This window comes from Zootoca vivipara, chromosome 1 (genome assembly GCF_965207765.1).
Source record: "Zootoca vivipara chromosome 1, rZooViv2.hap1.1, whole genome shotgun sequence".
Lineage (NCBI taxonomy): Eukaryota > Metazoa > Chordata > Lepidosauria > Squamata > Lacertidae > Zootoca > Zootoca vivipara.
In genome coordinates, this window is record NC_142582.1 from 70,870,940 (window position 1) to 70,883,796 (window position 12,857).

Here is a 12,857-nt window from a genome sequence, read left to right on the forward strand (position 1 = left end):
AAAAAAAAAAAAGCTTAGGCATTAAAATGGCCCTTAAGAACAGAATGATTGTGTAAAGTCACACAAACATATTACAACAATCTTTAAGCCTTCAGAATGAATTTAGATAAAATCAAATTAAATCTGGCCTTCTAGGTTGTATCCAATACAGCTTACACTGCAGACTTCTGTGCATAAAAACATACCTTCCTCTTCTGGCTTCTCCAGCCCCTGTGCTGGAGAAATCTTATCCAAAGGGGTAGGGGATCCTCTAGAACAGAGTTTGGGGTTGTGTAGTGGGAGGAAACACCGCTGCATGAGGGGAACTGTTTGCACAGCACTGGACGAAAACTATTGTTTCCCAAAACAAATGGTGGAATGTGACAACACTTAAAACCATTTTCAAGGAAGCTAAATTTACTTCCAAGTATATTTTCACCTGTCAGGATCCCGCTTTGCCTAAATAACAGTGAAACATAGATATCTGTCTACAGCATTTGGGATAAGCAAGAGTGAATCATTTGACTCTTTTACTTAAGTTATTTTAAAACCAGATCCACATATCCAATTGTGAACAAAATAATCTTTACCTGATTTTTTCTTTTTATCAGAAGCATCGTCCAAAGTTGATAATGCAGAAGTGATGCACTTTTGAAGATCCTGGTTAGCCCCTACAGAATCTTCATCAGAAGAAAACGATGGCAATGCTTCTGAATTTTTCTTCAGTTCCTCATCACCCTTTCTGCTTGAACATTCATTGCTGCTCTCAAGTGAGGCAGAAGGTGCTGCTGCTGCCATGTGAGGTTTTGAAAGTGGATGTGGACAAGGTGCTCTAACAACTGGGGTAACAGGTCTCCGCACACGACTAGGAACACGCACAGGAGGAGCTGAAAACTGTTGCCTGGGTCCACCTTTCAAGAAATCTAAAAAAGATGCAATGAATCCTGTTCTGACTTCTGGTTGTTTTTCTTCCACCTCTTTTATTTTTTGCCTCATTTTCTCTTGATGCTGGTAAGTTTCATGGCAGCTTTCTGGAGCAGGGGAATATGGCAAGGCAACATCGGTTCCTCTTGAATTCTGACGTTTGCACTGTCCACTTCGCTTCAATTGCTTCTGGTGCATGCCATCTTCGTTGGGATTTTTAAGCTGATTTTGTCCTCTGTCCTTTTGCTTCTGAAGTTCCTCTTGTGATAAATCTTGGCTCTTGCCTTCAGCTCTGCTGCCATTTTCAACACCTGGTTGTTGCATAGATATTGGCTGCAGCAGAACTTTAGCTTTGCTTCCTGTCACAGTGTTGTCACTTTCCATGTTAAAAACACCATGGGGTACATTTATTGTACTATCCATATGAATATCGTTTTTATCTTCACATTCATTACCAATGCCAGACTGCTGCTTAACTAAGCCAGGAACCTGTTCGTGCCTCTGTTCAAGCTCTGAGGTAGCAACTCTAGGAGGAATGATGTGATCAGGAGTCTCAAGGTGCTGTTGGTCAAGGTTCCTATTTTTTGGCTGCATTGTAGGCACTGCTGTTAGGTTTAGTGTAACCTGGCCTCCATTTAAAGAAACATTGTCTATGTTCAGTGGCTTTCCAACAACAGATGATGAGTTGTTGAAGCTAGAACTCACATGTCTGACATCTATTGTCTGGAACTGAGACTTAGAAATGTCCCCATTTTCAACTGACTGGATATTTTCTTCATTAGCCGTAGATTTGGCAAATTCAGACGTTGTTCCTACACAAGCTGCAGCTGTTGCTGCCAAGATATCTTCCACATTAGACAGTATATTCCTCTCATCGTTGAGAAGCATAGACTCTGGAAAACATACAGAACTAAGGGAACCAAAATGATGCTTAGATTCATGATCTGGCCGCACAAAATTCTCTTTCAATGTCAAGTGTTGCTGTAGTGGCTTTGATGGTTCAGAAATGTTCATTTTCATAACTTCAGAGTCTTGAGAATGAAGCTGCTGCTGAGAATGTCCTCCATTACTCTGAATCATATGACCATCTACTTGAAGGAACGGGTGATTCACCTGCTGAGAACCCTGAAGGCGCAGCTGGACTTGTGAAGAACCTTTCGTGTGCCCAAAGCCAGATTGTAGTATTGACTGCTGAAGCATTTGCAAATCACAGGCAGATTCTAGAAGTACCTGTGCACCAGGCAAACACAGCTGATGGCCATGTCTTATGGTTTGACTGTGAAGCTGTGGTGGTGTGCTCATGACTTGGCCTTGTTGCTCTGATGCTTTCGCTTCATGTACTTTATGCAGAAGAGAATGCTGCTGGCTGAGTTCTTTAGAATCCACATTTACTTGGGTTGTTGGCAATAAATTAGCTGCCTTTTTAATATCATGGCTTCCTACATTAGTGATATGGCCAATTTGCTGGGTGAGCTGTGCCACAGAACTAACCATTCTTTCGTCTTTTTTTGATCCCTGAAAAGTAAACCCAACAACTTGATCTTCAAGGCGAGAGTTACTCCTGATTACACTTTGAGAATACCTATTATCTGCTTTGGAAACTTTGTAATTTGTATCCTGAGCATTAACTTCATCGTCAGTTAGCCTCTGAGTGGAGGAATCCAAAGATGTTTGCTGTTGCAATGCCTGCATATCTTGCATTGGGAACTGTTCCTCTTGCTTACACGTTTGATATAAGTTAGGGTCAGATTCCCTTTTATTGTATAACTTAGTATCTGAGGAAGACCTGTTGTTTTGCAATGCCTGTGAATGAGCAGGCATTGCAAAAGAAGTTGACTGGACAACTGGCAAAAACTTTTGAGACTGTGGAGAAGATGGCTCTTGTGCCTGAGAATGTAAAGAAATATAGTTCTGGGGAGGGTTCGAGGCTGACAAGTTCTGAATATGTGGAGAAGAATATGGAAGAGATGGTGACGTTAATGTTAAAGATTGCCCTGTTGTGTATGTTTCTGAAGGACTAACCACTGACAAAACCTGTGATTGAGATGAATAGTTACCTTGGGATCTGCTAATGGTTGACAAGCCCTGAGAATGACTAGAAGAGTAATTTTGAGATTGGCTGACTGAAGAAAGATCCGTTTGCCCAGAGTAATTGCCATTTGAAACTGAACTTAATACCTGTTGATCAGAAGAATAGCTTAGTGTCTGGCTATCTGAAGTTATTGCTTGTGATTGCCCAGGAAAAGCAAGTGTTTTGTACAGTGGTGGCAGCTTCTCAACCTTGATGGCTGAGAATACCTGTGCATGACTGACCGGTGGCACATTCTGCGATTGCGTTGAAACATAGTTTTGTGATTGGCTTACTGACAAGAGGCTTGGAAGCTGTGCTGTAGAATAGATTTGTGCTTGACCTGCTATTACAGAATTCTGGCTCTGTGCAGTTTTGGAAAAGCTTTGTGTCTGCACAGTAGGGGCAATGCTTTGTGGTTTAGGAGTCTTTGTTGATCTTGGTGGCTGCTTCGTAGAACAGTGTTTTGCCTTTGCAGTGGAAACAGATGGAAAACCAGGTGATGGAATCGCTGACGTGTATGACTGAGCAAGTTCTACTGAAACTTGAGAGGTCTTTTGCTGGGGTCTGCCATTGCTCACCTGAGTAGCATCATCGACTGGGCTACAAGATAGGGAAGACTGACGGGATGTATCCTGAAAATCGTTTTCACTTGCACTTGATAAATAGTTGTGTAAGGAATGCTGTGAACCAGTCAGTTGTGCCTGAACAGACTGTGTGCTCGAAGGCCGCTGATGGTGCTTAATAACACTACATTCTCGCTGCAGGGCTCTTTCAATTGAGGCAGTGGAACCAGTAAACAGAGGTGAACTATAGACTTGTGGAGCCTGCTGAGCTCCTCCAAGTGATGAAGGCAACAAACTGAACTGTGGCTGCAAGAGATGGGGTGCAGACTCTTGAGCAGAGCGATATGTTGAAGACTGTGGTGGTATGCTGGTACTTAACACAGAACTGCCCAGGCGCTCAAAGGTCAGCGCTGTGGGAACGGTGCTCTGGGATGTCTTGATCTGCAATAAAGGGTCATGAGCAGTAAGAAGACCATTTGATGCCGCACTGAAAGTTGCATCTTGAAGTGTAAGAGAAGGAGTAGCAGCAAAGTTTCTACTGCTGAAAGTGTTAGGATGCTGATAGGCCGAAGTTGGTGGAAACGTCCCAGTGGCTGGCAAGGCTCCAGTAACAAAAAGCTCGGTTGACGAATGCATGCCTGTTTTTAAAAAAGGGGGAAAAAGACACTGATAAAAAGGGGAGTGACTACTCAATAGTGAAATAAGAACATACGTAACCATTTTGTTCCATCTTGGACCTAATAAGAATTATTTAACCACTGCATTTGGAACCAGAAAAACTTATATTCTATTAATATAAAAGAGGATGGTGAAATCATTTGTCTTCCTGGAATTTGTTTTGGGTAGCCTCTGCTATCCTACTTCTAAGCTTGTATATATGGTGGCAATTCAGGAACAAGTGGCTGCAAACTAAACATAATCCATGTAAGATTAACATATTACTGTGCAATAAATATGGCAATCTGAAAGAGGTTATAAAGCCTGTTTTTGAATGTCACAACTGTTTTAATAGCACCAATCTTGAATTCAGGACCTCTTTCAATATGCTAGGACTTTTGTTATAGCTAAATGCTTTAGATGTGACCTGTGACGCATATACAACAAATTCTTGTCTATTTCCAGGGTTTTATGTGTTTTATCAAAATATAGTTAAATGGCACTAGGTCTTTCGGAGTTGCTGATGTCCTTCTTATAATCATGCAAGTTCTTCAATAAATACAATATTGTATTTATACATTATTGTGCCCAGGGGAGAGAGACTGCAACCATGATGGTCCCTGCTAACAAGTGTGCGACAATGTGAGAGCAATTGGAAGAGAAGCCTGAAGCAATTGAGGATGTAATAAATTAGCAAGCCACTGATTTTTTTGCTAGGTTTTTGCAATGCAAACTTATAGGTCGAAGTCATCAAGGACTTCTGACTGCATATGGACACACCATCAGCCCTGAGAGCCCACATGTTAAACTGACCCAAGACTAATATTTTCATAGAAGTTCAATTACCAGTTTTGTCCTGCAAGGAAGTTAGACCAGTTTTGCAGGAAGAGAACCAACGTTAAGTGTTTATAACTGGATTACATACTGATTAAAGAGCAATACCTAGTTACAAATAGCAGTTAGGCACAAATGCAGTACTTTTGAATCAAAAAAGACTTGAAATACTTAAAATGAAAACATTTCCCTAGAAATGCAAAACAAAATGGGGAAAAAACATTTAAAACAAACATTCTCTCTTAATTTCTCTATGATACTAATATTTCATATATTTATTTACTTATTGATAGAGAACCAACAGACTTAAGCTCTGAAAATTAGGAAAATGTCACCTGGCTGCCATGTTGGAGCTCTGAACTGTGGCAAGAGAGTAGTTCCTGAAGAAACAGCCTGAGCATTGCGGGATTCAATTGCAGAGAGAAAATTCATAACTGATGTATCTTTAGTGTTGTTACTGCTGCTGTGCATAGTGTTATCAAAAATCCCAGAAAGGCCTAGACAAACAAATCATATACGAGTCTGAACACAAAAAACTACACATTACACAATATGCTGCACATTTAAGTGTGCAGCCATACATTCAATGGACCATAAGACTTGCTGGCTAATCTTGGGTAATTTACAGTCATACAAGGAATTAATGGGGGAAGAAAGACAGAAGAATGTATTGAGATACTGTACTGGGATAATGGAAGTGGAGATTATCTAAATAAACTTCAAATGTACCGTATGTGAATTGTAGCACCATCAGTTTAAACATAAACTATATGCTCATCTTTTAACTCGCATTTTTTTAAAAGACTGAATAGTCCACATGAACAGCCCTTGACATCTAAATGTAATTAGCATAAGAATAGCGAGCAGATTATCTGTAGCTGTGCCTTTAAAATAGCTGTACATTTCACTCTCCTTCCAAAAAAGGTTCACACTCTTCAGAAACTTGACGGCTAATCATGCAGGTAAGGTGGTGACAGGGAAACAGAGAGAAATTACTTAAAACATTAATTTATGAAATGTTTTTTAAAAACTAAGTGACTAGTAATTTTTATTTGATGCAGTGCATAACAGCGCTACTAGGATAGTGCAAATGATAATGCACATTCCTCAAAACATTCTCCTTTAACTATCCCTTGTGAGCATCAAAGTCATCTGCTGGAAGTGTGCTACAAATTTATAATAGGTTTTATACAAAAAAAAACCTGAGAAACATATCCATTTAAACTGAAGATTCATAGAGAATTATTACCGGCGGGAAGGGAAGTAGTGGCGTATGCAGGAAGCTGATGGGAAGTTGTATATGTTTGCCTGTGAAAATCTGTTTCGGATGAATGCCCTCCTCCATAGCTTAAACTGGGGGGAAAGTAAAAGTTATAACACGTAAAACTAGTGAAAACAACAACATGACAGCAAGAAGTCTGACAATCACATAAAAAGGGATAAAGCAAAATAACCTCAAAAGAACATGAACTTTAGTGGTTCAGGAGTTACTGATCTGTAGTAGTGCCAATTATTTACACAATATCAATGTGCATCAACAAACTGATCAAGAAAGCTGCTTTAGTTTACCAAACCAATAAAATAACCTTTAAAACATTAACATATCAAAACAGAGATTTGTTTCATTGACTTATTTTAAAGAGCGGCTATATAGACTAAGTAAAAATCGATTATTCTGCAGCACAGAATTATTCTAGTTTTTAATTTTGTGGCTGACTATATCAGAAGCAAAAAACAGACATGCAGACGCAGGCACACACACACAAATTCAAACGCTAGTCACATGTTTTTTCTTCCTAGACATGTATGGGCAGTATCCATAGCTATATTTTTGGATTACACTTGTATTGAAACATAAAATGTTTGCAGAGCTTCTCAGAGTTCAAATAAAATTATAAAATGTGTGCAGTGTGTGGTTTTGAAATTTGGGGAAGGTTTTTCTTTTTTTAATTTGCTTGCTTGATGTTCTCCTTGGGAGGGCTGTGCCCCAGATGCGCTAGTGGACCAACTCCCACTGTTTAAGCTTCCCCCCACCACTACCAACCCTGAAGACTGGGTAGGTTGGAGAAGGGTGATGGTCTCCACATTTGTTTTGAATGCCTCCTTGCTTTTCCCCTCCAATTCCAAGTTGGGGAAGAAGTCGAAGATCCACCACACTTGCCAGAGCACAGTGGAACACCTGTCACGGCAAGCAAAATTGTGGACCTCCTGACACTGGTATGAACCTCTTACACATTTCCCTTCATGATTGTCTGGCCTCCCATGTCAGAGGTGAAACAAACAAGAGGAAGTGGTGACTATGCACAGAGTAGGCTTCCGTTAAGAAATGCAAACATGAAATTATACCATGACAAGTCTGTTTTGGTGGTGGTGGTGGGGGACTGCATACCCACCACCTGAAAGTAATGCTACATGAAAGATGTAATGGTTGCATGTGGGCTGTATGTTGCCCAACCAAAACATAACGTAGTACTTACTGAAGAATGATCCTTCGTTCTCAACTCTTAATAGCAATAATTTTAGTGGCAATTAAAAAGAGATTTCAATTTGTGTTACAGAGGAGCAAAAGCAAGTTATGTTAAGAAAAATATTTACAAATTTAGTATTTTTCCACTTCCTTTAGGTGCTGCCTAACTAATGTTTAACAATAAACAAGAGAATGTTATGGGAACCTCCAATGTTAGTAGAAGGGTAGGGTCAAAACCACATTACGGTATTATTAAAATAACATGTACTTTGCTAGAAAGAGCTAACGGAATTGCACCAGCATCTCAACTTGCGTTCTTTCTCAAAACTATTGTACTCCACAAAACTTGTACTGTATTTCCAGTAAACATTTGGAGCACCTATATGCAAACAACCAAAACAAGAGAACATATACACCTTCACCATTGGAAGGAGCAACTCAATGAATGAATGCGGAGGCTTGAGCAGAGAACTTATGAGACTCTGGACTGCATTGTATACATTACATATTATTTGGCATTACAGACAGTTGTGTGAATTTTAACTGTCCTGAGAAATGAGACTGTATCTTCCTCCCAACTGTGGCCACTAAAAAAAACCCTTCACCCAAGGGTTGAAAAATCCTCAGCAAATGCTTATGCTGGGGCACAGATCACTGCAATGGGAAAATGAATCTGAAAACCAGGCAGAGGCAGGTGGCAGAAGCATCACTGAAGTAAATCTACATGTATTTCAATAAGATAATAGTTCAGTTACAAAAATGATATGGGGGGGGGGCAGCCTACAGAGGCATTAACCTGCAGAGCAAACCAACAGTAAAAAGGTTCTGTAGCATGAAGCCTCCAGTGGCTTTTTTTTTTTTTTGAGAGAGAGAGAGAGAGAGAGAGAGAGAGAGAGAGAGAGAGAGAGAGAGAGAGAGAGAGAGAGAGAGAGAATTGTTGGGCTGCTATTAGGAAGAAAGTTTATGTAGAAGCCCCCTATACTTTCCTTTCTTACACTGATGGCAACAGAAGCCATTCACATCTAAGAAAAACAAAGGGCTTATGTCACCCATCTGGGTCCGTAGGGAGGCAAGGAACCCCCCCCCCCAATTTAATTCTGGATTAGAAAGGAAAAGAAAATTTCTCAGCTTCACTACTCACAATTTGCACCATCTGCCACCACTCTCCAGACATGTGCTCTTGTTATGTCAGTGAGCATCTGAGGAACAACAATGTTCTGAAACTGACATGGATTTGAGGATACCCCCTCAAACTAAAATATTTAACACTCTGGTTAAGAGTGACAGAAGCACTATTATCAATCTAAATCAGAGTTCATTTTTTATTTAAGTAAAGTTGCAATCCAAAACATACCAGTTCTCTCTAAGAAAGCAAACTTTGGATTCTGCTTCAAGTAAGGGAGAGAGAAAAAAGTAACATTTTGTTTAGCATCTCTTGCCCTCAAAGCCACAGAAAGCTCAGTTGTTAGGTTGACTTGCCTTTCAATAGCCTGAGGGAAGAAAACTCCTGTCCTGTAAAAAAAAAAACACACCAGGGACTGGATAGAAAGTACAGTATTACCCAGTCTAACTGAAGGCAAGTCATACGGTCATCCAGATTGTTTTTAGTTATGTGAAACCAGGCTAACACAGTATATAATCGTACCTCGGCTCCCAAATGCCTTGGGAGTTGAACATTCTGACTCCCGAATGATCGAAAACTGGAAGTGAGTTTTTCTGGTTTTCGAACCTTCTGTTGGAAGCTGAATGTCCGATGGGGCTTCCGATTGGCTGCAGGAGCTTCCTGCAGCCAATCGGAAGCCATGCATTGCAAGGCGAACATTTTTGAAGTCGAACGGACTTCCAGAATGGATTCTGTTCGACTTCTGAGGTACAACTGTATAGTACATTTGTACCATCATTTCATGAAGAATTGTATGTATCAGTGACAGTCACCAGGCCACCTGCCTGATATGTCCTGACAAGCCTTTTTTAAAGACCCACCACCCTGCTTAACAAATTTAGCTCTGCCAAACAACACTGGCTTCGGTGGTACAGTACTGAGTTCATAGCACTCCAGAAACAGGAAGGAGCATTCTGGTGTGTTCCAATGCTTTGCCAGAACTCTTTAAAAAAATCAGATCAGATCAAAGCACTCCTTTCCATTTCTGGCATGTTCTGAGCTGCTTTCAGTGGCAATGGTTTGTTCGGTGCCATCGCTACTCATGGAACTGATGAAGGATAATACTCATCTCAGGCAGAAGTGGTAGCTGCGCACACTCCTTTTCCCAGGCCCTAGTACTGCAGAAGAGCAGCAGTGTGCTCAGAGGTTTTTAAAGGACCAGCCCCATGGGGAACTAAGGTGAATCTCCCTCCTACTGCCCTCAATCCTTTCCCACCCTGTATGCCTCCAAGAGCTGGCTGAGAGGTTTAAAAAGCAGCACTCTTGATGAGCATCATTAAGTTACAGGTAGGTATCCGTGTTGGTCTGGCATAATTACAACAAAAAATTCCTTCCAGTAGCACCTTAGAGACCAACTAAGTTTGCCAGTGGTATGAGCTTTCGCGTGCATGCACACTTCTTCAGATAGACTGAAACAGAAGAAGTGTGCATGCACACGAAAGCTCATACCAATGACAAATTCAGTTGGTCTCCAAGGTGCTATCATTAAGTGTGTGTGTGTGTGAGAGAGAGAGAGAGAGAGAGAGAGAGAGAGAGAGAGACAGAGAGAGACAGAGACAGAGAGAGAGAGAGTTCTTTAAAAGGCAACTGAGAAGGCAGGCAGTATTAAATTAATGGTGAGGGATAATTGGGAATTCATTTTCAATTCATTTTCTATTCCATTAATTAATTTCAGTTCCTTTATGTTATAGGATTTTGAGCACCTTTGTCATGTGACCCTTTCATGTGGTAACAAAGCAATATGGCACTAAAAGAACAGCCAGCCATTCCTGCTCTACAGCAAATATGACTCCCTTGGGCATGCAAATGAATATCTAGAGCCAGTTGCTTTGTCAATATCTCCAATAATTAACATAACAAAGGGCAGGAACAGCTTTTCTGAAGAATTCTTTTGGTAAGGTGGACCCACAGGATAAATTCTACTAAGAATCTGATGACCAACCAATTCAAATGATACAGAACAAAAGAAAGGCTTGTCAAGGCTATACCTGGCAATAAAACACACATTTGATTTATTTACAGAAGACACTGATTTCCAGGAAGAGAAATGAATGGACTTATTCTTTAAAGATGGCAATGTCATCTAAAGAATGATCAGAAGCAAGGAATGAGTACATTATTTTTATTTTTGCTACACGGTTGTTTCTGCTCTACCCACAGCAACGCTTTGATTCTGAGAATAGAACATATGATACTAACGGCAGGGTCATGGGAGTTGTACTATACAGGTGTTTTTGCAAGACAATAAACAAATTCAGCAAATGGAAAGGAACCACAAGTTTGGAAAGCTTATCTATAACTGGTTAACAAAGATCTGGTTACAGGTAGGTAGCCGTGTTGGTCTGGATCGAAGTAAAAATAAAAAAATTCCTTCAGTAGCACCTTAAAGACCAACTAAGTTTTTATTTTGGTATGAGCTTTCGTGTGCATGCATCTGAAGAAGGTATCTGAAGAAGTGTGCATGCACATGAAAGCTCATACCAAAATAAAAACTTAGTTGGTCTTTAAGGTGCTACTGAAGGAATTTTTTTATGGTTAACAAAGAGTAAAAAAGACAATTGGAAAAGCAGAGACAGAATCTAGAACCAGTACATAACTGATACCACTTTTGATGGTACACTTATGTTAATGAACAATTTCAAGAAAAAAACCAACGCATGGCCAAGAGAAAAAAATGTTTTTAAGCAAAATGCCAGCAAAGGGGGTCTTATTCTGCTGCATCTGAAACTGTGCATATATTCTCCACATCCGCTAGGTAAGTACTAAGATATGGCATTCTGGCAGATTTTGCACTATATAATTTGGAGCAAGTTCAATTTAGTTTTCAGCACTTACAATCTGCCCAAATTACAAATATTGGAGACCCCACTATCACTATGGCCTATTGCACACAGACAATGGGAACAATGACAGCGCCAAACTTAATTCATATTAGACCTGTTGTCTCTAGTCTTGCAAAAATTACTGTAAGTTGGCAAAATCCATCAGGAAATGCCATGATTTATTCTGTAACAATCTGAAAGCTACCAAAAGAGCTTTGAGGAAATGCTTATGGTAGCTGCTGCATCCACCCTGAGGTTTGATGTTGTTTTAATATCATCATAAGTATTAAATTGTGACCACATCTTGTGTTGCTGATAGAACTCTTAAGCCCATCTTATGAACATGAATAAAGGTAAAGGTAAAGGCACCCCTGACCATTAGGTCCAGTCGTGACCGACTCTGGGGTTGCGCGCTCATCTCGCATTATTGGCCGAGGGAGCCGGCGTATAGCTTCCAGGTCATGTGGCCAGCATGACAAAGCCGCTTCTGGCAAACCAGAGCAGCACACGGAAACACCGTTTACCTTCCCGCTGTAGCGGTTCCTATTTATCTACTTGCATTTTGATATGCTTTCGAACTGCTAGGTTGGCAGGAGCTGGGACCGAGCAACGGGAGCTCACCCCGCCACAGGGATTCGAACCGCTGACCTTCTGATCAGCAAGCCCTAGGCTCAGTGGTTTAACCCACAGAGCCACCTGGGTCCCAATGAACATGAATAGTGCAGTGCAAATAGTAGTAGGCAGCTACTAACATGCTCTATTACAGGCATCCTCAAACTTTGGCCCTCCAGATGTTTTGGACTACAATTCCCATCTTCCCTGACCACTGGCATAGCTGCCAAGTTATCCCCTTTTTTTAAGGGAAATTCCCTTATGCTGAACAGGCTTCCTCGTGAGAAAAGGGAAAACTTGGCAGCTATGCTGACCGCTGGTCCTGTTAGTTAGGGATCATGGGAGTTGTAGGCCAAAACATCTGGAGGGCTCGTTTGGGGATGCCTGCTCTATTATCTCAGGGCACAACAGGTAGTAATGTTCACCACATGTGATATATTTGGATACACAGGAAGTAAATATTGTCTTCTGTGTAAACAAACCAGTATTTCATTGAATTGTCAGCTCTCATAATGTACGCCTCCTGTCATCTAGATTAAAGAAAGTCAAACTGCTTTAAACTTGAAGCACATTCTCAACAGCTGATTTGCAAAAAAACCAAAAAAACCCACCCAGATCTGATTCTCTCCTACCCAGTAGTTACTCTCAGCAGCCAAATCACAGCTGCTTCTCATCATCATCATCACTCCCTTCTAATAAGGGGCCTGCCCATGAATGCTAAGCTTTCTCAGGTGTCTTTGGTGAAGGACTTCATTAAAAGATTTTT

The 12,857-nt window shown here is 40.7% G+C and overlaps 1 protein-coding gene across 1 annotated transcript in view; it reads right to left on the bottom strand.

Moving 5' to 3' along the window:
- QSER1 (glutamine and serine rich 1) overlaps positions 1 to 12,857 on the bottom strand; it is a 34,223-nt gene that overhangs the window by 14,906 nt on the left and 6,460 nt on the right. The window contains exons 2-4 of the mRNA XM_035118204.3: positions 6,278 to 6,381; positions 5,364 to 5,525; positions 570 to 4,175 (exon numbers count right to left, since the gene is read on the bottom strand). Of these exons, the coding sequence (XP_034974095.3) occupies positions 570 to 4,175; positions 5,364 to 5,525; positions 6,278 to 6,381 (3,872 nt within the window). The remainder of the gene's footprint in view (positions 1 to 569; positions 4,176 to 5,363; positions 5,526 to 6,277; positions 6,382 to 12,857) is intronic.